The sequence below is a fragment of the Caretta caretta genome, chromosome 12, assembly GCF_965140235.1.
Source record: "Caretta caretta isolate rCarCar2 chromosome 12, rCarCar1.hap1, whole genome shotgun sequence".
Classification (NCBI taxonomy): domain Eukaryota; kingdom Metazoa; phylum Chordata; order Testudines; family Cheloniidae; genus Caretta; species Caretta caretta.
This window is the reverse complement of record NC_134217.1, coordinates 40,882,517-40,905,737: the sequence shown is the minus strand read 5'-3', so window position 1 is coordinate 40,905,737 and position 23,221 is coordinate 40,882,517. Positions and strand designations below refer to the sequence as shown.

General features: G+C 41.4%; 1 protein-coding gene across 7 annotated transcripts in view; it reads left to right on the top strand.

Moving 5' to 3' along the window:
- Positions 1 to 23,221, top strand: part of FANCA (FA complementation group A) — a 69,994-nt gene that overhangs the window by 12,540 nt on the left and 34,233 nt on the right. For 6 of the 7 annotated variants that reach the window (XR_012664615.1, XR_007352345.2, XM_048817062.2 and 3 more), the window contains exons 7-21: positions 464 to 576; positions 1,917 to 1,999; positions 2,575 to 2,608; positions 9,142 to 9,208; positions 9,872 to 9,984; positions 10,485 to 10,561; positions 12,056 to 12,197; positions 13,034 to 13,167; positions 14,155 to 14,265; positions 14,693 to 14,788; positions 14,882 to 14,941; positions 15,865 to 15,953; positions 16,522 to 16,582; positions 16,666 to 16,715; positions 17,853 to 17,929. Coding sequence is in view for 5 of the 7 variants with exons in the window: in XM_048817062.2 (XP_048673019.2) it covers positions 464 to 576; positions 1,917 to 1,999; positions 2,575 to 2,608; positions 9,142 to 9,208; positions 9,872 to 9,984; positions 10,485 to 10,561; positions 12,056 to 12,197; positions 13,034 to 13,167; positions 14,155 to 14,265; positions 14,693 to 14,788; positions 14,882 to 14,941; positions 15,865 to 15,953; positions 16,522 to 16,582; positions 16,666 to 16,715; positions 17,853 to 17,929 (1,307 nt within the window). In the remaining 2 variants the exon portion in view is untranslated. The remainder of the gene's footprint in view (positions 1 to 463; positions 577 to 1,916; positions 2,000 to 2,574; positions 2,609 to 9,141; positions 9,209 to 9,871; positions 9,985 to 10,484; positions 10,562 to 12,055; positions 12,198 to 13,033; positions 13,168 to 14,154; positions 14,266 to 14,692; positions 14,789 to 14,881; positions 14,942 to 15,864; positions 15,954 to 16,521; positions 16,583 to 16,665; positions 16,716 to 17,852; positions 17,930 to 23,221) is intronic. The other variant, XM_048817065.2, reaches the window with a different exon arrangement.

Sequence of the window (23,221 nt, the reverse complement as noted above, 5' to 3'; positions counted from 1 at the left end):
GAGATTTCTTGGCTCCCCTGATAATGATATTGCTTTCTTTTTCTGTTACTGATACTGGGTGGGATAATTGCATGCGTTGCCTATTTTAATTAGTTGAACTTGGTTGGTTTTTCAATGTGACCTGAAGAAATCATCCACAGGATGTTAGGTAGTTCCTTCGAGACAAAAAAGCTTTTTTCTTACTGTTCTTTATGGATATATTTTTATGGTGGAAATAAATAATTAATTTAACATGAGATTTCAAGATCGGTTCTCTTTCTGTGGGCACATTCATTCTGAAATATTTTATAAAGGAAATAGAGCTTTCAGTTGGCACAACTTTAAGAAATAAATACCAGACATGGAGTCAAGGCGTGGAAGCATCTGTCCTCTCCTGAATGTGAGTGAATGTTAGTTGGAGGAAAAATAAATATCACAATAAAGAGAGTGAAACAAATCAAACCTGCTTTTGTTGTCTTCTCAGCAATTCAGACACCCCTGCTGTGGTGGAGTGGCTATGCAGCAGCCTTTGTCTGCTTTGTAAGCAGACAGACAGTTCTTCCCTGGATGTGGAGCTTTCTGGGCACATACTCTCAGGTAACACTTTGAGTTTAGGCATTTAACACAGTGTGGTCTTAAGTACTTAAACTTTAGAATCTACAACAGATATAATTCAACTTAGAACTTTAGGTATATGAAAACACAGTCTTCAGCTTGTATTCTTTTGCTATCTGTTTTGATGAAGAGGGCTACATTTCTATACTGATAAGGGAATTTAAGAAAGTGAATTCTTTGACTGTTAACCTGGAACCATAATTTTCTCTTTCTTTATTCCTTCATAACTTTGTTTTAATAATTAAGAGAATGTCCATTCCACTACTGGCCATGATATCATTAGAGTTGTGGTGGCTAAAATCTCCTGTTCCTCTTTCTTCTATCCTGTCCCCACTATTCCATTTGTCTTTCATCGCTTCTAGCATGTAGTTTTGCACATAAATGTTTTATATTCTGTTACATTACATGTTAGTGACCTGAAGTTCATTTTTTTGACCAGCAAAGGGTTGTGGTGGTAGAGGTGTGTCACCAGCAGTCATTTCCTGCATCCTGATCATGTCACCTCCATATAGTACCCATCATCCATTTGGCTATTTAAAAAAAAACAAAAAACACAAACCTAATACTAACCAGGATTCCATTTTATGTTTTCTCCTCTGCCCACCTTTTTGTCTAATTTTGTGCTTCTCTCCTGGTTCAGAAAAAGCTAATAGCTTGTTCGTTTTACTGAGGAGTACCAGTGAAATCTTTTGACCAGTGCACTTGGTCAGGTACTGCCAGGCAAACTGAGTTATCTGGTTGAAATTTCTGCATTTTCATTGTTCAAATACATGCATTCTTGAAAATTCAACATTCAGTCTGAGATTTTTGTCTGCACTGAGTGAATCTCTTCTAATAGTGGTGTGGGTTAATCCTCTTCCACAGATCTCCTCAGGCACAGTGGGATTTTTCTTCTGAGAAGGCTCACCTAGAGTGTAAAACTCTGAAGAGCCAATTATCTCTTCATGCATTTGAATCTGTAGCATAAGGAAAAGATAAATATTTTGTATAAAATGTGTAACAAACAACATATTGGCAGTCTGTTGTATTGATTGCATGACTCTGGAATATGTGAGTCAATGAACTGCCTATATATCTAAGTTCTTATATGGCCACTATCATTGAGGTATCTGAGCACCTCTGTGATATGTGATGCCTTTGGTTCTCCTGTATATGAAATAATTTTACCTCTAAAGAGATAGCAAGGTTGCCCAACACTAGGCTAACTTCGCTGTGTAATAAATGAAACTTTACCAGCAGTAACCCTTCTGGGAGACTGGATGTGTTCTTTCATTGTAGGTAAAAGAGAAGGCTGAAACAGTTGTTCGTTCTTGATTTTGCAGACTTTATGATTGTGTTTCTTCAGAATGGATTTCAGCAAACTTCAGATCCAGAAAAGAAGGTGGAATTCCAGAAAATCCCCCATGTAAGGGCAAAATGGTACTATTTATGCTTTTTTTTTTTTTTTTTTTTTTTTAAGCACCATTGATATACATGGTGATCTATAGCACACAGAATAAGACACAATCCGTGCTGGAAATTGCTTACAATTTAACATAGACAGGACAATAAGTCAGGAGAGCAATCAGAGAGGTAAACGGTGAGGAGACCAATGCAGAGGTGATTCTTTGAGAGTTTATCATAGACCTTCCAGAACTAATTTATGAAACTGGCTTTATTTCAAAATCAATATGCTTTGTAAAGATGATTTTTTTGGAATGATGAATTGTCACAGTAACTCTTTTCAGGGTCACCATTTTTTTTCTACATACAGATTTTGCTTGATTGCTCTGCTTTCTTTCCAATGTGCAATGCGAAATACTGTGAAGTAGTAGGAAAAAAACTGGGAAATTCTATATATTGTGTTTATACTACAAATAGTTGTATGTTAACAGTTAATCTTTAAATTAGGAATTTTAGGATAATTTAATTTTTGAGCCAATATACTTACTTACAGCCTCCTTAAATGCTAAATGGTCTTAATTTGTTTATTTTAAATAGATCTGTTATGCTGTACTGCAAAAAATGTTGACATGTAAGTATTAATTATTTATAATTTGGGGCTTTGTGCAATTTACTAGGAATGTACTTTGCTAGACATACCTCCATTCTTTCCTGGGAGATTTCCAAGGGCATTAAGGAGCTGTTTACTAGTGATGGATTTCCTCTGTTGTGTTGCATCATGTACATCACTAGTCATTTAAGATAACTCTGATGCACTTTCCCCCATGAGCTTCCTCTTGCATTGCAGATAACCCCTTGTTCTTTTATACTAGCTCTCTCTGACTAAGAACTTTGAATTTGCATGTTTTATACAAGTGTCTTGGTGCTAAATCATTGTGACACCATAACACAGCATTTTTAACTAGCAGAATAACTTTTTGTAAAATTTGAAATATCTTTATATAGTGATGTGTTTAATGAGAATGAGCCAAGAATGAAACTTTGTAATTTAAACTGCATGTGTAATCTTCAAATCCCTGAATTTTCCCATGAAATCCATTTTGTGTTGGGCAGTCCTGATGATGATGCTGAGTGGGCAAGAATAGTAATGCCTGGATTTTCATCACAAATCACAATGCAAAAAACACCAAACAGAAGTCCAAAGCTTTTCTGATCAGCAGCAGATGATCTTCCTCACCTGTTGTTGTGCTGTCCACGCAGCTCTCTCTCTGCAGGGTGAGCACTCAGTCATTGCCACTGATGCTTTATAGACCTTTATAGACCTAGAGACCAGTATATTGCCCTAATCCTCACATGTGGCTGTCATGCTGTTGACCACTTGTTCCTCTGGTTTCTCAATGGCAATATAATACAGCCCAGAACTGTATATAAACTGCAGGGTGTTCCACAAAAGGGAAATAATAAGGGCTTTAATACTAATTCTTAAATTTAGCTTGTTTAATTGACATCTGTGACACTGCTTGGCTCTTTACACTTCAGTAACTAATCAACTGCCTTAAAGCAGATTTAGATATTTTATATAAAATAACTTAATGATTTAACAAAGACCTTGGTCTGGGGGAGAAGTGTCAGCGTGAGAGAAGCAGTGGGAGCATTATGCTTTATATTAGGTATACAGTGATAGTGAGCTCCTGTGTCTGAAGATCAGAGTGGTTTTTCTCCTCTTCCCTCCCCTAGTCTCCTCTATTTAACATTAATTTATTCCTCTTTAGAAAGGGAGAGAATAAAGAGAGAAAATAGCAGGGTCTGGCAGATAAGGAACAAGTATGGGGCATTTGTGTGTCTCCTGCGTCCGAGTACATTTCCTTTTAAAAGTGGGTCACAAGAGGGAACCCCCAGTCTTAATCAAAGGGCTCTTCCCTTAAAGCTCAAGAGTTCTTTGATTTCCCTTCAGTAATTTTGAGACTTTCAAAGATGTGATGGAGCAAGAAACGGAAAAGCTGTTCTGTCTACCACATTCACTAGAGCAGTGGTTTTAAATCTTTTTCCATTTATGGACCCCCTAGAAAATTTCAGATGGAGGTGTGGACCTCTTTGGAGATCTTAGACATAGTCTACGGACCCCCAGGGGTCCGTAGACTACAGGTTGTAAACCACTGCGCTAGAGTAAAAGATCAGCATTTAGTCTGGTCAATGAGAACTGTAACTTGATGGGCCAAGACAGTACTGGGTATGAGTTGCCAGTGCACTTCGTTGTCTTCGTCAACAATTAATGCAGTAGGCCTAGTCTTCATTTGAGTGTTACTTAGGGCTTGGCTACACTTGCGAGTTACAGCACAATAAAGGAGCCCCAGGTGCCCTAGCTCACTAGCCGTCCACACTGGCAAGGCACGTAGAGTGCTCTGTCTCCGCAGCTACAGCACTGCTGGTACTCTACCTTGGCGAGTGGAATAATGTTTGCTGCGCCCCTGCTGGAACACCGTGGTACCAGTGTGGATTCCCTGGTCCTATAGTGCGCTCTGATCAGTCTCCAGAAGTGTCCCACAATGCCTGTGCTAGCCACTCTGGTCATCACTTTGAATTCTACTGCCCTGCCGTCAGGTGACCAACCGTCAGACCCGCCCTTTAAATTCTCTGGGAATTTTGAAAATCCCCTTCCTGTTTGCTCAGCCAGGTGTGGAGTGCTCTCAGTGAATCTTTCCAGGTGACCATGCCTCCACGCGCCAGGCGATCTCCAGTATGGAGCAATGGCAAGGGGCTGGACCTCATCAGTGTTTGGGGGGAGGAAGCTGTCCAGTCCCAGCTGCGCTCCAGCCACAGGAATTACGATGTCTTCAGGCAGATATCAAGGGCCATGGTGGAAAGGGGACGCACTGCAGTGCAGGGTTAAAGTGAAGGAGTTGTGGAATGCCTACCACAAAGCCCGAGAGACAAACAGCCTCTCCAGTGCTGCCCCTGCGACCTGCCGTTTTTACAAAGAGCTGGATGCAATACTTGGGGGCGACCCCACCTCCATGCCGAGTACCACCATGGACACCTGAGAGGCCAGTGCAACAAGGCAGGAGGAGAAGGAGCAGCAAAGCGGGAGCGAGGGTGCTCCGGCGGAGGAAGACACCCTAAAATCCGTAGATGCGTGCAGCCAGGAGCTGTTGTCAAGCCAGGAGGAAGGTAGCCAGTCGCGGTGGCCGGTGCTTGGGGAGGGACAAACACCAGAGGAGGTTCCCGGTAAGCAGCTTTTATTTTGGGAAGGAAGTTATTTGGTACAGGCTCTTGGGATGAGGAGGGTTAGGGCCGCATGCATGCCTAGATGCGGAATAGGGCGTTGGTGTGCTCTCTCACGTCGTGGTAATTGGCCTCGGTAATCTCTTCAAAGGTCTCAGCCAGAACTTGGGCAATATGCTTGCGCAGGTTTTTCAGGAAAGCCACTGTTGTCCTCGTCCCAGTAAAGCTAACTTGTCCGCGCCACTGTGCCGTGAGGGGCGGGGAGACCATTGCTGCACACAGGCATGCTGCATATGGGCCAGAGCGGAAGCCGCATTGCAGTAGAAGACTCTCCCTTGCTTCCCTGGTCACCTTCAGCAGCGAGATATCTTCCAGGACGAACTCCTGTGGAAAATGTGGGGACAGTGTTCAGTATAGGGGCCCCCTGCCGCTGTTGGCTATCCCTAAGGCACAGAAACCCAGAGGACAGTGCAGCCGTGAAACAATCAGTCACGCTTGACCCCGTCTTACTCACCATTTTGGGGCTCCCTTGCTTTATGTGCGCTCGCTTTGGCACAGGCAAATTATGCTATTGTATAGACTGTGCTTGCCCTTGACTACGGGGGAATCATTGCTCTGTCTGGTGTGAACAATGCTGCCTCTGTTAAGTGTTGCATTTTACCTTTACAGATGCAACTTTGAGATCTCAGCCGTCCATGTTATCAACGGCCGAGAGGCTGCAAAGAATCAGAAAGAGGTCACATAGAAGCAAAGAGGACATGCTGCATGATTTCATGCAGCATTCAACTAATGAAAATAAAAAAGTGCAGGAGTGGCGGGAGAGTGAAAGGAGGGTCTGCCAGCAAAATGCGGATCGCCGGCACCAAAATACAGAGCGGGTGATAAGCATCATGGAGCGCCAAGCGGACTCGATCCAGGCTCTTGTAGTCAGGCAGGCGGAGCACTACTGTGCCCCCGCGCGTGCTCCCCTTTTTCCCCACTTCCCCCCGCAGCCCTTGTCCCAAACTCTTCTGCCACCATGTCGCCTCCAAACCACTTTCCCCAACATCCGAGTTCTTACCGCTACCCGTTGCCTCCAACACCTGTAGCTTTGCCACCCAGCCCTGAAAACTATGACCCTTACCCACTGCACTCAACCCCCATCACCATGCAGTGTAGCCATCCTGAAGTGCAGCATGCATTGCTCAGCACTCCAGATGGGACATATACAAATCCGTGATTGTACTGTTCCCCACCCCCTTGCCCTTTGTGTTTCACAAGCAGTTGTGTTGTGTTTCTTTTCAATAAATTGATTTTTTGGCTTTGAAAACATTCTTTATTATTGCATAACATAAAAGAAACCTTAGCCCAGGAAAGCAACAGGCACTGCAAGTCAGTGTTTCATATGTAGCAAACACAGATTCCTACTGCGCTTCACTCCCGTGCAGGGCACCACATCAGACATTACTGTTGGCTTTCAGCCTCAAATTGCTCCTTCAAGCCATCCCTAATCCTTGCAGCCCCGCGCTGGGCCTCCCTAATAGCCCTGCTCTCTGGCTGTTCAAATTCAGCCTCCAGGTGTTGAACCTCCAAGTTCCATGCGTGAGTGAATCTTTCACCCTTCCCTTAACAATTGTTATGGAGGGTACAACACGCGGATAAAACCGCGGGGATGCTGTTATTGGCCAGGTCCAGCTTCCTACACAGAGAGCTCCAGCGACCCTTTAAACAGCCAAAAGCACACTCCACAGTCATTCTGCACTGGCTCAGCCTGTTGTTGAACCTCTCCTTGCTGCTGTCAAGGCTCCCTGTGTAGGGTTTCATGAGCCACGGCATCAAAGGGTAAGCGGGGTCTCCAAGGATCACAATGGGCATTTCGACTTCCCCTACGTTGAACTGCTGGTCTGGGGAAAAAAGTCCCAGCTTGCAGCTTCCTGAACAGGCCAGTGTTACAAAAGATGAGTGCATCATGCACCTTTCTGGGCCAGCCTGTGTTAATGTCAATGAAATGCCCATGATGATCCACAAGTGCCTGGAGAACCATAGAGAAATAGCCCTTCCGATTAATATACTTGGAGGCTAGGTGGGCTGGTGCCAGAATTGGAATATGCTTCCCATCTATCGCCCCTCCGCAGTTAGGGAAACCCATTTGTGCAAAGCCAGCCACAATGTCATGCACATTACCCAGAGTCACGGTTCTTCTGAGCAGGATGTGATTAATGGCCCTGCAAACTTGCATCAACCTGATTCCAACGGTTGACTTCCCCACTCCAAACTGGTTAGCGACCGATCGGTAGCTGTTTGGAGTTGCCAGCTTCCAGATTGCAATAGCCACCTGCTTCTCCCCCGTCAGGGCAGCTCTCAATCTCGTGTCCTTGTGCCGCAGGATGGGGGCGAGCTCCTCACACAGTCCCATGAAAGTGGCTTTTCTCATCCAAAAGTTCGGCAGTCACTTCTCGTCATCCCAGACTTGCATGACGATGTGATCCCACCACTGTGCTTGTTTCCCAAGCCCAAAAGCGGCATTCCATGGTGGTGAGCATGTCTGTGAATGCCACAAGCAAACTCATGTCGTTTACATTACTCGAGTCGATATTGTCGTCGGAGTCCTCACTGTCACTTTGGATCTTAAGGAATAACTCAACTGCCAAATGTGATGCGCTGGCGAGACTCATCAGCATACTCAGCAGTTCGGGCTCCGTTCCTGCAGATTGAAAGGGAAGACAGAACGCACAGTACAAAAACCATTGAAAGATGGCACCAAATGTGGATGGAAGCAAAGGGAATGCTGGGATGTGAACTGATGCATCACGGGGCGTTGGGACAAGCCACAGCTCCAGAATGGGAAGAGGTGCTCTGTGGGATAGCTGCCCACAATGCACTGCTCCCAGTGCCGCTGCAAGTGCCGCAAATGTGGCCACGCCAGTGTGCTTGCAGCTGTCAGTGTGGACAGACTGCTGTGCTTTTCCTACTGTGCTGTACGAAGGCAGGTTTAACTCACGGCGCTCTACATCTGCAAGTGTAGCCATGCTCTGAGTAGATATAACATGGGAAAACCCCAGAGTTGGGACTGACAGGGGGGAATTAACAAGCAGAATTCTGCTTTCTCTTTAGTACAGTGAGGAGAATCAGTCATCCACTAAAGAATAAGTGAATATATGATCTTCTAGCATAAACTACCTTCCTCCATGCAGAATCCTATTGTCTTTAGTGGGACTCCAAACAGGTGCAAGGATCTTAACTAGCACATCAAACTTCAGAATCTAGGGCACTAGGGTTTGGAAATTAAATTTTCATTTATGTACATCTTTAAATGGTTTAATTTCTAGTGCATGCTGGGGAGCCTTTTAAAATGGTTCAAGGTTAGTATTAGTAGCTTCTAAGCCTTTGTGTTACTTAGAGAAATTTTCATAAGAACCAAGCACTGATGAATGGTTTCTGCTGCCCATTTCCCTAATGGGGTCACCTCCTTAAACGGTGCACATGTTGCTTGTTGAAAAAAGAACAGGAGTACTTGTGGCACCTTAGAGACTAACAAATTTATTTGAGCATAAGCTTTTGTGGGCTACAGCCCACTTCATTGGATGCATAGAATGGAACATATAGGAAGAAGATATATAACCTACAGAGAACATGAAAAGGTGGAGTAAGAGGCTAATTAATTAAGAATTAGCCTCTTACTCCACCTTGTTATCTTCTTCCTATATGTTCCATTCTATGCAGCCGACGAAGTGGGCTGTAGCCCATGAAAGCTTATGCTCTAATAAATTTGTTAGTCTCTAAGGTGCCACAAGTACTCCTGGATTTTTTGCAGATACAAATTAACATGGCTGCTACTCTGAAACATGTTGCTTGTTCTAATTAGTTCTTCCTTGTTTAATGACGGTGTTTTTTTCCATCTTTCTTTCTCTTCCTTTGACTATTTGTGCTTTTTTGTTTTTTGTTTTTATTTTGGGGGATCAGGGGTACTTGATGCTGTTGCTAATGAAAAACAGGAAGATTCTTCTAAATTACAGGCTGTGAAATGCTGGTAAGAAATCTCCTCCTGTGAGTATTGTCTGTTTTTCCCACTATTGCATGTCTGTTTTCTGTAGACATAAAAATTATAAAATGAGTATATTTTAACCTGTTTACAAATAATTTAAAAGTATGGCTACTTATTTTTGGCATTCCCCTCCCTCATCAAATATATGTATGCAAACACTATAGACGATATCTGCAGAAAATAAATGTAAGTGTAGTAAAGTATATTTTGGCAATATAGGTGCCACTTCTGAATTGTATGATATCCCCACAAGGCATTCTGTGACTTTCCTGGCAGTTATTCCTACCCTAGTTCTCGTCTTCCTGTCCCCTGCAGCTTCCATCAGTTCAGATCTCCTCCCGAATTTCCTGCTTCCAGACACCCTTAGTCCTGCTTTGATCCTATTCCCAATTAGCATTCCTGCTATGCATCTTTCAGTCTTCAGTGCCAGCCTGTGTTGTTGTGTAAAGCTGATAGTTTGAGCAGAATACACAGTAACCTCTTTTTGTATGTATTATAAAAACTGTCAAAGTTTTCTTCATTTTGGCAGTTTGACTGGTGAAAACAAATTTAAAGGGAAAAATAGTAATGAACTGTACTCCATATATCGTGGATCGTGGCTCCCGTTTATTGTTCCTGAACAGTTCTTCTGTTGTTTTTCATTTGTAGGCTGAACATATTCACTGTGACAATGTACAAAAGCACCAACTTTCCAGAGTCTTTGCAACAGTTCTTCATTCACACCCTGACTGAGATTCTTACCTATAATCCTTTGTTGAAAGGTAGGAATCAAGGAAGGAAAGGCTAGCTCTTCATGCTGTAGCTAGTGCATCCATCCTTGGCTGTAATGTGATACAGTTATAGGAAAAAATTGAGTTCTAAGTGTACAATAGACTCGTCGTCGCCCACCTCCCCTGGGCTTGATGTCACTTTTTTGTGTGTGTGGTTTATTTTCTATTGGCTTACATCAAATGTTAAGGCAGGAAGGCTGCTGGTCTTTGGTGCCTACTCTAAAGCATGACTTGTCCAGGAAGAAATACATTTGGACTGCAAAGCACATGGAAAATAGCCCCATTGAACTGTGGTGTGGCACTGCTTACCTGCTAATTGGGAGAAGTTTACATATAGTACTAAATGCAGGCTGTCTGTTAAAGTGTGAGGAAAGGTGGTGAATCACTGTCTGAAATATATCTGGATGCCTGATTTCAGGGAGGTTTCATGTTTTTATTCCTGATCTAACTACTGGTAATAATAAAACTTGTTTTCTTTCCTGTGGACGCAGCATCTGATGCCATACATATGCAGAGAGAATGGAGTTTTGCAAGAACCTGCCCACTGCTTACTACCTTGTATCGCAAAGTATGTCTGTCTCCCAAGATTTGCAAAGAGAATATTGTTTATATTTTTGCAGATCTTCAATTTCTGAAAACTTTCACTGCTTGATGTATTAAAATTGGTTTAAGAATATATTTACTCCAGTTCGTATACTTATTTTTCTTGTTGAAATGCTAATAATATACTTTAGATTGAGATGGGACTTCTCAAGAACAGTGTATTTCAGTCACAAAATCTGAGTCACCTAATAGAGGTAGGCAACGGTGTGGTGGAAAGAAAACATAGTCGTAAGATTTTGTTTGTTCTGATTTAATTTTGTACAACTATGTGTGGATAAAGGAGGGAAAATGAAAGTAAAAGCACTCATTTAACAATAACAGTAACTAAAAATAAATAAATAAAGTAAGTGCTGGGCACAGGGCACTTGGGTTGTTTGGTTTTGTTTAAAGGACTTGACCTTGCTCCCACTGAAGTAAATGGGAGAATTGCTGTTTGTTGTAGCAGGAATAGGGTCAAAAAGGGCTAGGGGTCTGGGAAGCTGGTGCGGTGGACAGGTAGCTTTGTCTGAAAATAAGGCAGAAGGGAATTATCTTATTAATGAAGTCAGGAGTGTCCTGTGAGAAGAGAATCTGAATGGGTTTCACTTTAGTGCCTGGTTAGAATGCATAGCTAAAGAAACTGGAACAGGTACAGAGAAGGGCTACTATGATGATCCAAGGAATGGAAAACCTGTCTTATGAAAGGAGCTTGGGTTGTTCAGCCTAACCAAAGGAAGGTTGAGGGGAGATATGATTGCTCTTTATAAATATATCAGAGGGATAAATACCAGAGAGGGAGAGGAATTATTTAAGCTCAGTACCAATGTGGACACAAGAACAAATGGATATAAACTGGCCATCGGGAAGTTTAGACTTGAAATTAGACAAAGGTTTCTAATCATCAGAGGAACGAAGTTCTGGAATAGCCTTCTAAGGGAAGCAGTGGAGGCAAAAGACATATCTGGCTTCAAGATTAAACTTGATATGTTTATGGAGGAGATGGTATGATGGGATAACATGCTTTTGGCAATTAACTGATCTTTAACTATTCATGGTAAATAGGCCCAATGGCCTGTGATGGGATGGTAGATGAGGTGGGATCTGAGTTACTACAGAGAATTCTTTCCTGGGTATCTGGCTGGTGAGTCTTGCCCACATGCTCAGGGTTCAGCTGATTGCCATATTTGGGGTCGGGAAGGAATCCAGGGCATATTGGAAGAGGCAGTGGGGGTCTTTCGCCTTCCTCTGTTGCATGGGGCCCAGGTCACTTGCTGGAGGATTCTCTGCACCTTGAAGTCTTTAAACCATGATTTGAGGTCTTCAATAGCTCAGACATAGGTGAGAGGTTTATTGCAGGAGTGGGTGGGATTCTGTGGCCTGCATTGTGCAGGAGGTCAGACTAGATGATCATTATGGTCCCTTCTGACCTTAATATCTATGAGTCTATGAGTCTATGAGATTCACTATTCCTGTCTTCCAGCTGTTTGTGGCATTCAGTGCAGAGAAGTTGATGTGTCATTTGCAGCAGATTCTGGAGACTCATGAGGTGAATTGGCAGCATGTGCTGTCCTGCTTTTCTACATTGGTAGTCTGCCAGACTGAAGCAGAGCAGCTGGTTAAAGGTACAGAGGGCTGAGAAACTTGGTAGGGAACCTGTGTGCATTGCTGTGTCTGGATTTCCAAATGCTGAACAGTCAGCCATTATAATATTAAATTTATAATCACTGCTTTTAGATGGCTTCAGACATTGTATAATTGTCTGCTGTGTTTATAAGGTAATAAACAATTCAGGAGCTCTGCTTTTCCTGTTAAATACTCCAAGTTTCACCTTGATGCACGTGCTACATGCTATGACTTTCCCATTTCTCAAATTTTAAATTCAGCTCGCTGTGGTTATGTGATAACCATCTTAATTGCTAACGTGGTTGGCAGGGTGTTCCAGAGTCTGACTTCTGCCTTCACGTGTGCATTTGCAATGTGATACTAGTAGGTAAACTCCATTTTTCTGCAGTTTTTTGCTGCAGTTTCCACGGTATGCATCTGATGAAGTGAGCTGTAGCTCACGAAAGCTCATGCTCAAATAAATTGGTTAGTCTCTAAGGTGCCACAAGTCCTCCTTTTCTTTTTCCATTTTTCTGAGTTTCCTATTGTGCATTCAGTTGCTGTATTCTGTGCAGTGCTTGGAGCCCTGTAGAGTCTAAAGGATTTGTTGAATAGCAAAAGTGCCTTTTTATTATATATGAAAAGATGTTAAGATAGAGTCCCAAAGCCTCTCCCAAATTTGAATCTGTAGTGTAGTATTATGTGCTGCCCCTTGTCCCTGTTTCCCAGACCTCTTTTTTTTCACAGATAATTGGCTGCATTTATTGTAGTAATATTCCAACACAGTTGCCAAAATTCCATTAAGTTTTTACCACAGATATTTAGTGTTTTGGGCCTATTGTTATACCTTTTCTAGACCTACTGAGCAGTCTGCTGATAAAAGCCTTTGAGAATTACGATATGGAAAACATGATCACTGCATTCTTGATAGCTCGTCAGGCTGCCCTTGAGGGTCCTGCTGTGTTCATGCCTTATGCTGAATGGTTTAAGGTAAGACTAAATAAGGATTAACTGGGAATGTTATTCCTTAACTGAAGAGGAAGTGTGTACAAGGGAGACAGTTGGAAAGAATGAATTGATATAAACCTGTACAAGAAGATCTTAATTTTAGTCAGTCAGCCTGGAGTAGAAATAAAGCAACAATTGATGATACTGTATATTATTAGTCTTAAATATTGCCTTTGTATTTACAAATAAATTGCTTTTTTAATCAGTCTAGCTTTCTCTGCTCTTTCCTTCCTCCCTCCCTAACTCCTCGTTGGCTTCTCCATTTATTGGTCAGAAATGTCTCTCCTTGCACAACATTTGTTACGATCATAATTGAAATCATCATTAACACAAGTTGTAGGCTAGAGAAATGCATGTGTAAGGTACTCATGTTTACGAAAAATGTGTGTGCAGTTTTTGTAATTGCATGTGTTGATCAGTTAGGATAATTGATCATTTGCTTTTACAGTTGTTGTAAATGTGTATGTAATTTACGCATACAAATTCTCATGCATTTTTGTACATGTAAATTGTCTTGAAAGGTCTGAAAATATGTCCTGAAGCTTTTGATGGTGAAATATTTAGGATTTATTGAAAAGTGAAATGATTCTTTGTTTTGTGTGATCTTAATAAATCAATATATTATCCCTGTAATGCTTAACTGTATCAGAATAAAGATATATTTCCCCTGTGTAGAAACCGGTGCATTTGCTGTTGCAAATCCTTCAGTATATCACCTCATTTAACTATCTATAAATGTTCTCTTGAGAGAGCATTAAACCAAACTTTGATATTTACTGTGGTAGATTTTCCGGCAGATTGATTTATTTTTTTTATAAATAGTATCCTTTGAATAACTTTTTGCAGAAACACTATCTGGGCAGATAAGATTTGTAGGGTATTTGGGATTTCTGCACTAAGTGTAGCAGGGTGCAACGGTAGTAATTTTATCAAGCCTGAAAGACAATATTTGCATTTTCCCCCTTTCAGGTTTCCTTTGGCAATGCCAGTGGTTACCATGGTAGCAGTAAGAAGGCTTTGGTCTTTCTCTTCGAGTTCCTATCAGAATTGGTTCCCTTTGAAGCACCCCAATATCTGAAGGTGAGAAGCTTCTTATGGAGATCATTTTCTTGTGGGGCTGTTAGGGGTCTGTTCCAAACTGCTTCAGCTTATCAGACTAAGGTCACATGGCCCTTGACCGGGCCAGATTATTATTATAACTTTCAATATGTACCTGAGAAGCAGGACCAAGTTTTCTCTGTAAAATAAATTAGCAGAGGGTTCTTTTAATGCTTTGACACAATGAAGAAAAAGTACCTTGGGACTAAATTAAAATTCATGGCAATTTTTTATGTGGAAAGATTTCCTTTGCCATGTAACTGGCTTTTCTGTGAGCTCTTAAGCAGGCAACAGTGCCTTGTCATTGTCTAGCTTCAGAGCTCCCAGGAATCTGTAAGGAGATGTATCAGAAGCTGGCTTTTGTATGCTGTCAAAATAATAAACCATTGCTTTGAATTTTACTCTTTAGGTCCATATCATGCATCCACCTTTCGTACCAACAAAATACCGTCCCTTTCTCTTGGAATATATCACTCTGGCCAAAACCCGATTGGCTGATCTCAAGGTTGGTGAAAAACATTCTCCTCCACCTGAAAAATCCTTTTCCATCAGAATATCAGTTGCTCTGTGACATTTTCCTTTTTCTTGTGACTTACAGGTTGCTATCGAAGACATGGGGCTCTATGAGGATTTATCTTCAACAAAGGAAGCTGTGCAGGTACTGGAGGATTTTCCAGGATGACTTCCAGTAAATTATACTTTTTGTTACTGTGGTAACACTTCTCAGTACAAAATTACACAGCATTATTGGCTACATGCAAAACTATGCAAAATATCAGCTCAGTAAATAATTAATTATTTTTAATTTTGTATAGCATCTGTTTGTTGTAGAATCTACATGACTCTCACATTTAAGGGGAATAATCCATGGTGGGAGAGAGTTGTCTACGGACTGCAGTCTTATACTGTTTTGTTTAAGATATATTTTGAATAATACTAATCAAAAAGGGAATATTTGGCTTGATCCTTTTGAGTCACACTTTATTCTATATTTTCTGTATTTTGATTAGTTAGTAATGCAATAGGATATACTGATGGAATGTGGAAATAAGTAAAAAACTGAATATATTTTAAAGTGCATGAAATAGGGCTCTTGTCAGTGGTGCAGCAGCTGAGTACATTGGTGGTTTGTCTTAGGAGGATCAAATTCTATTTAAGTCCCTAGTGAAAGGGTCATCTAGTTTCTTCCTCATCTGCATTAGATATGTTTGCACACTGGGAGATTGCCACAAGTTGTTGCAACTTCATGTGATTAGCAGCCTGCTTGAGAGACGCCTAGATTGCCGTACCCTGCATTCTGTTTAGTTCTAGCCAATGCAATTAAGTGAAAGGTTATGAGCACTGAATTCAACCCCAAAAGCCAAAGCACATGAAATACAGAAGATAGAACAGCCTTATCAGTATTCTTGCACTGTTACTCTCCATACCAGCCTATTTCAGTTATGTAGTTGCACCCTTTGTCTCTGTGCTGTAAAAATAAGACCACCATTACTAAGCATGAAAGAAAAGGCAAGAATGATTTACTCTGTTATGCTAAAGACTTTACTATGCTGTTCCCTCCTTGTCACCTGCATGAGCCAGCCCCAGAGCCAGGCACTTGAAGATGTTGAAAAGGCCATTCGGATATTTGAAAATACAGGGAAGATCCCAACAAGTGTGATGGAGGCCAGGTATGGTATCTTTGTAGAAGTTTCTCAAAAGATTCTGTTTCAAGAGCACATCAAAGAAAAAATAAGAGAAAAGTTTAGGATGGAAGCAAAGAAGCACTTAAGAAAATCTTGCTAATTTATCCAGTGCTACAGTAATCATCTAAGCTCAGGCTATTTGTGCAGATGATACTCAGAGGATAAAAAGGCCATGTGCACACAGAAGGGAAGGCACTAGTTCTGTTATAAAGCCATCTTTTGAGGATGTTTAAAAATCAAGAAACCAATGTCTATAAGAATGCACTGTGTGAAAAACCCAGTGTTTCATGCTATGAACTAACTGGGAATTTGGACTCTATCCTCTGAGAAGCTAACAGGAAGGAAACCCCACAGTAAGAATAGTTAACCTGGGTATGGTATTTCTCCATTTTAAATTGCTGAGTTTTTATGGTTAATAAAGTTTGTTCTGGTTTTTAACTGAAGGAACTATACTCAAATATTCTTATTTGTGTAGCAAGCAGAAATCACTCCTAAGATATTAACGAAATTGCCCTCTGTATTTAGTTGCTAATCTTTTCCCCTTCTGTTTCAGTATTTTCAGAAGACCCTATTATACTTCCCACTTTATTCCTGCTTTACTCATGCCACGTGTGGTTAGTATTTTTCTTATCCTTTCATTTGGAAACATATTTATGGGTAGTAAATGCATTTCTGACTTGGCTGCTTTTTGTTACAGCTCCCTGAAATTCCAGACTCACGCATCGTTTTTATAGACTCCTTAAAGAGGTATGAAAATAAAGCACATGAGGCAAAGGGAGTTTCTGATTTTCTGGACTATGTGTTAGGAATGTTTGACTACAGAATCAGGTTATCTGAGGTTCATGCACTGACACCTTGTTTGCAAAATGGTACCTACTAGCTAACCTCATGGATAGGATTTCTCCCCCTCTGAGACACCTGGTTTCAGCTGGCAGGTACAGTGCCTTGCTGCTGGGGATGGGTTTGCTGCCATGGCAATACTTCAAGATCTGCCTTTGTTTTGTCAGGATAGTGTCTAAGGAGGACATATTCCATGTTAAGGACTCAATCATTCCTGAATATTGACTGTTTGATATTTTCTTGCCCAGTGGGAATAAACTTGTTTTAAAACTAGTAACTTTTCTGTAGCTGACTTTAACACAAACATTTCTATATGAATGCCTCATTTGTAGGCATTCAATTGTGTCTCTTAATTCCAAACTATATCTAAGACTTAGGGCTTGTCTATATGGTGAGATAATGCACTGTATGAGGGTGTGATTTCTAAAGTGCACTAACCTATTGAGTATTAATTGGTCCTTATAGACCCTGCTGGTATTCTTTAATATAGTGCTGTCTGAAACAGTACTACGTTAAAGTGCACTAGGGAACGCTTAGTGTGCACCAGCAGGGTGTACACGGACCAACTAAAGCACGTTAGTACGCTTTAGAAATCACACCCGCATAGAGCATATTACCCCACCATGTAACAAGCTCCTAGCTGCATGTTACAACTTAAACTGATATAATTGATCTAATCCTGCTATAAACACTGTAATGAACATTTAGTATTGTTTACCTGCCTATCAACTGTTTGGAGGTCATACAATCTTTGATCTCAGTCTTGTCCTGCACTTGAGATGAGTGCATGCTCTGTCCCATAACTGCACTCCCTTTTGTGCACTCTTGCCCCCACATATTATATAATACTGCTAATCTCTAGTGTGCAACTATCTTGACCTCATGCCAGATCATAAAAATGTTGTCAAGTGCAGTGTCTGCTTTAGTGTTACTAGTCTATGGGGGAAAATTCTTGTATGAAATATAGTTATGCACTTACTTTAATGAGTCTGAATTCTGTGGTTAAATGGTGTAAATGGAAAAAAAAACTTTCTCTTACTGCAGAGCTGACAAAATTCCACCAAACTTGTACTCCAGATATGTCCAAGCTTGTCATTCTTTGAAAGAGAAACACTTACAAGGTGAGAAATATAGGTATTTACTAAAGCATTAGTTTGTTAGAGCAATGAACCAAGATTAAACATCTGTTTTCACTGATGTCCTTTTAGATAGGAATTTTTCCAAGCATTACAAATCAGATTCTTTCCCTATGTATAGACAACAGTGATTGGAGTTTTATTAATACATAAAGCAAAATATATTGTAGTTTGATTCTGAATTTTATTAGGGTGGTGTTTGTATTAAATATATTTGCTTGGCTACCTACCATCCAGGGTGATGGGTGTAATAAAAATGTGTAGATAAATAAATGAGTGATCTTTGCTTTTCTTTAAGACTTTATTGGCCTCTGGATTTCCTCCTCCCCAGCTTCTCTAGTAGTCAGGTGTGTACATATAATTCTGGTGAGAATTTTGCTGGTTATTGACAACAAGGAGATGCCCTGACAGTTGTTGCAGGATTGTCTGTTACCTTTCTGTTTGTACAAGTGGACGATGGATGCAACCTTGTACTCCTGGGGGATAGTTCCTTGAGTCCACATTGACTGGAAAAATTCAGTCAGTTTCAGAGCCAATTGCAAGCCTCTGGCTTTATAGACTTCTGGTATAGCATCTACTCCAGGTACTTTACCATTTGACAGCAGGTCCATCACTTTTGCAGTTTCAGTGAGCGTTGGGGGATCAGCAAGAGATATGTTCATATCAATCTGGGGCAGTTGATCAATTGTCTCCTTGCTAATAGATGCTTGATATGTTGTTAAACTGTTCTGCCCACCTTTACTGTATCTTTTCTTTGTCAGTGAGCAGTGTGGTACCATCAGCACTCAGTATTGGAAATGTTCCTGATGATTATGGCCCATAGATTGTCCTTAGAGCATCATAGAAATTCTTCATACCATTGCTGTTAGCATAAGACTGACTCTCATCTGCCTGGCTGCTCAGTCATCAGTTTTGCGTCTCTCTAAGTTTGCGTTGGACAATCCTCTTGAAGTTGTTGAAGACTGCCTTGTTAGACGTTGAAATGCTGTCTCCTAAACAGGCCTTATGGAGCCGATATTTCTCATTCAGTAGTCTCCCTTTGTCAGTATTGTTTTCATCAAACCAATCTTGATGTTTATGTGTGATGGAACTGTGGCTATTTGATGCATCTGAGTACATGATGCCGAATTTTCCTTGATGTTGTTAGTTTGCATCAATTGTTACAAGTTGCGCAGTTCTTCAGCAAAGGCCTGTTTCACATTCTCCTGTTTTAATTTGGAGACATTAAGCTTTTCGGGTGCTTTCTTTTACCTTGTGGTCTTCCACTAGGATGTATCTGGATATTCAGCTTGAAGACTATAAGCCTTTGATCAGTCCAGCATTCTGCATTTGTCATGGCCTTTGTCACGCTAACATCCTATCTATCTCTTCTCCTGATGATGACATAGTTAATATGATGCCAGTGCTTGAAGCTCAGATGCATCCAAGACCTCTTGTCACAGTTTGACAGGTGGAAGACTGTGTTGGTGATGTCTTTTTTTGTGTGATTTTTTTCGACTGCTGTAGCAGGATCCCCATCAGGTGCAGTACTCTGACCAGGGTTAAGGTGAAGCAGAAAATGTTTAGGCCACCTGCTGAATCGCCTTATGCAACACATTGGATAAGTTTCAGAGTAACAGCTGTGTTAGTCTGTATTCGCAAAACGAAAAGGAGTACTTGTGGCACCTTAGAGACTAACCAATTTATTTGAGCATAAGCTTTTGTGAGCTACAGCTCACTTCATCCGATGAGGACTCCTGCCTGAGAGACAGTGTGGCTTCAGGAAAGGATGCAGGATCATAGACATGGTGTTTGCAGCTTGTCAACTTCAAGAGAAATACCAGGAACAGAACTCCAACCTGTATATGACTTTCATTGACCTGAAAAAAGCATTTATTATAATCAGTTGGGAGGGCCTTTGGAAGATCATGGCAAAATTCATTTGCCCAGAGAAATTCATCACAATGGTTCGGCAATTCCATGAGGGCATGGTCCCTTGTGTTATGGATGATGAGTCATCTGAACATTCCCAGTCATCAATGGAGTCAAGCAGGGCTGTGTGTTGACCCCAGTCCTCTTCAGTATGAGGTTTTCTGCCATGCTTACAGATGCCTTTTGTGACTGTGACACTGGGATTGGCATCAGATACCGGACTGATGGCAAATTTTCAATCTGAGGAGGCTACAGATAAAGACACAGGTACAGGAAGTGACAATTCATGATCTTCTGTTTGCTGATGACTGTTCTCTGAATGCCGAATCTGATTCTGACATGCAGCGGAGTATAAACTGTTTCTCTTCAGCTTGTGATAATTTTGGTCTCTCAATCAACCTCAAGAAAACAGAAATGATGTACCAGCCTGTGCGAGGAAAACCTTACTATCACAGTGAATGGCGAAACCCTTCAGGCAGTGAACAAGTTCACCTATCTCAGCAGGACACTGTCATGTGCAATTCACAGCAATGATTAAAACCAATGCCAGAATTGCCAAAGCAAGTGTTGGCCTTTGGCAGACTACATGCAAATGTGCGGGAGCGCAGAGGCATTAGTCAACAAACAAAACTGAAGTCTACTAAGCCATTATGTTGCCAACTATGATCTATGCATGCAAAATGTGGACAGTGTACAAACGCCATGTTATGAAGCTGACTCACTTTCACGTGGGCTGTCTGAGGAAACCAATGAGGATAAGATGGCAAGACCAGGCTCCAGATATTGAGATTCTCATATGGGCAGGTATTCCAAGCATCCATTCTCCTTGATGAAATCACAGATGAGATGGGCATGCCATGTCACCAGAATGTCAGATGAACAACTGCCAAAGATCTTTTAGGGTGAGCTAAAGTAGGGAAAGCACACTCAGGGAGGCCAACAGAAATGTTTCAAAGACTCAACATTTTGACATTGACCCAGATATTTGAGAAGATCTTGCCCATGATCATTCTACCTGGCGAAGTCTCATCCATACTGGAGCTACAGTCTGTGAGCAGAGGAGAACCACTGAGGCACAGCAGAAGCACCAGCAGTGTAAATCTCACAAGAGCAGTATGTCCACTGTTAGCAAGAGATGCCACTATGGGTTACTTGATTAAGTGTGCCACAGAGAGTTCAAAGCTCAAATTGGCCTGATCAGCTACTCATGTGTTCGCAGAAACCAAACCAATCAGTGATGTCTTGGTCATCTTCAAACTTGAAGGATGAACAACAACAAGAACACAATGGCACATATCGCTCTTTAGAGTAGTGGTCATTTGGATATCACGTTTTAAAAATCTGGTGGCTGTCAATTTGCAAATGGAAGAGTCTGCAGAGAGGTATATGTATTGTTACAGTTTCTACTGCAAATCATTTTCTGTCAAGAGAAAAAAATTTCCCATCTAAATTTAAACTTTATCAGCTGTCTTTGTGGTGATAGACTGCAGTTCCATGTTGCGGAGCCTCAAGAAAGCAACTATATTAAGTGTCTTTTTGGCTGAACTTGGTAATTTTATTGCTATAGGAATGATCTAAACTCAGCCAGGTATTGGCTCTTGGAATGTGAGAGCATAGGACCGTCTACAGTGAATGAAGCGCACTTGTGGCAGACAGAGTCAGTTGCTACAATGGCAATTCCAAAACTATGTCTAATTGCTAGGTCATATTTAGCAAGCAGGTAGTTGGATTTCTGCTACCCTTTGGGGGGCAGGGAGACAAGACCCATGTTCTGTACAGGAGCAGGAATTGAGGTTAAGGAGCTGAGGTAGAGATATTTTATTGGATTTCTGTACCTTCTTACTCTTGCCACCATTTTTAATTCCTTGCCAAATCTATATATGAATACTTGCTGTGATTGAGAACGTGACTTCTAAAAAGCCATCTATGTGGTTCTGTTAAAATCATTACCATAGTGTCTTCATCTCTTCTTCTTCAGAGACTAAGTGCTCTCAGCCCTGAGTAACATAGTCCTCACTAGTCTGCAGAGTGAGAACCTAAGTCCTGATCTTCTGCATGACAGTACTTCATCCAGGCTTTGTTGTGGTCCTGCCTTTCAAAGGACGGGATAAAGTGCATGCCCAAAGAGAAGGGGATGAGAAATAGATCTGAAAATGTAACAATTACAGTTGCCAATCCACACCTGTTTGAGGTGGGTTTAATTTAAGATCCCATCACAGCCATCATGTTGGTGCTATTGTAAATTTTTGAACGGACTCTTTTATGTATTCTCTGTTAGCAAATGGATTTTCAAAACACTAACATTTTAAAATTGGCAATATCTTCAAATACAAGGAAGTTTATTTCAAAATCATGAAGTAACGCAGGTCAAACTAGCACGGGGACTGGCAACTTTTGGTCAACACATCCCTGGGCCCACACCGCTTCTCACAGCCCCCATTGACCTGGAATGGCAAACCCGGCCAATGGGAGCTGCGATCAGCCAAACGTGTGGACGCTGCAGGTAAACAAACCGTCCTGGCCCGCCAGCAGATTTCCTTTGGCACGCGGCCAGTCAGGGTTGTCAATCTCGGGACTAGCTAATATGAAACAGGAATATTTTACAAGTGTGCTCAAAAGTTTGTACACAGAAAATAACTCCTGCTAAAACCACTTCAAACATGAAAAAAGTCTCACAAAGAAGCAGTAGCTATATAGGGAGGTTTCAACCCCTTTTGCGTAACATGAAGACACAGATGCTGTTAAATTCCTGATATTCAGCTGCTTAGTGTCCTCCTGGTTTCCAGGAGATGCAGAAGTACTAAGTGGTGACAATTGTGCAGGTCTCTGTGATCAAAATAAAAAGCTTGTAAAGATTCATTTGAGTTGACAATGACCTCTAGTGGCTCATCCTAGTTAATATTTTCTACATCATAGTAGAACTGATTCAATAGGGCCTAAATCAACCTTGGTGCATGTGACATTATCCAGGGTTCAATCTGTTGACTGTTGAACAGCTGCGTCCCCTTAATTCTCTAGCCTAGGGTGCCTCTTGCATTGCTTTGCTGTCAGAACATCCACTCCTGGCCTGTTTGCATAGCCTTCAGCATGCAAATTCACTTCCATTTAAATACATGAGAATCTGACCAGTCACTCATGAATTACTTACAGGGCAACACCCTCAAATTCCCAGGCCCAGCCTTGTCCCCCAGAAATGTCTTGTACTGCTCAGTACCCTTCTGAACAGTACAAACTCATAGAAAGTCTGTGCTTTCATCAAAGGAAAATGATAATGCACCAGCCTTGTTATCCCTAATAGTTTCCTACACACTTTAATCCAATACCTAATTTAACAAACTAAAATAACTTAAAAACAAAAGGTTTTGT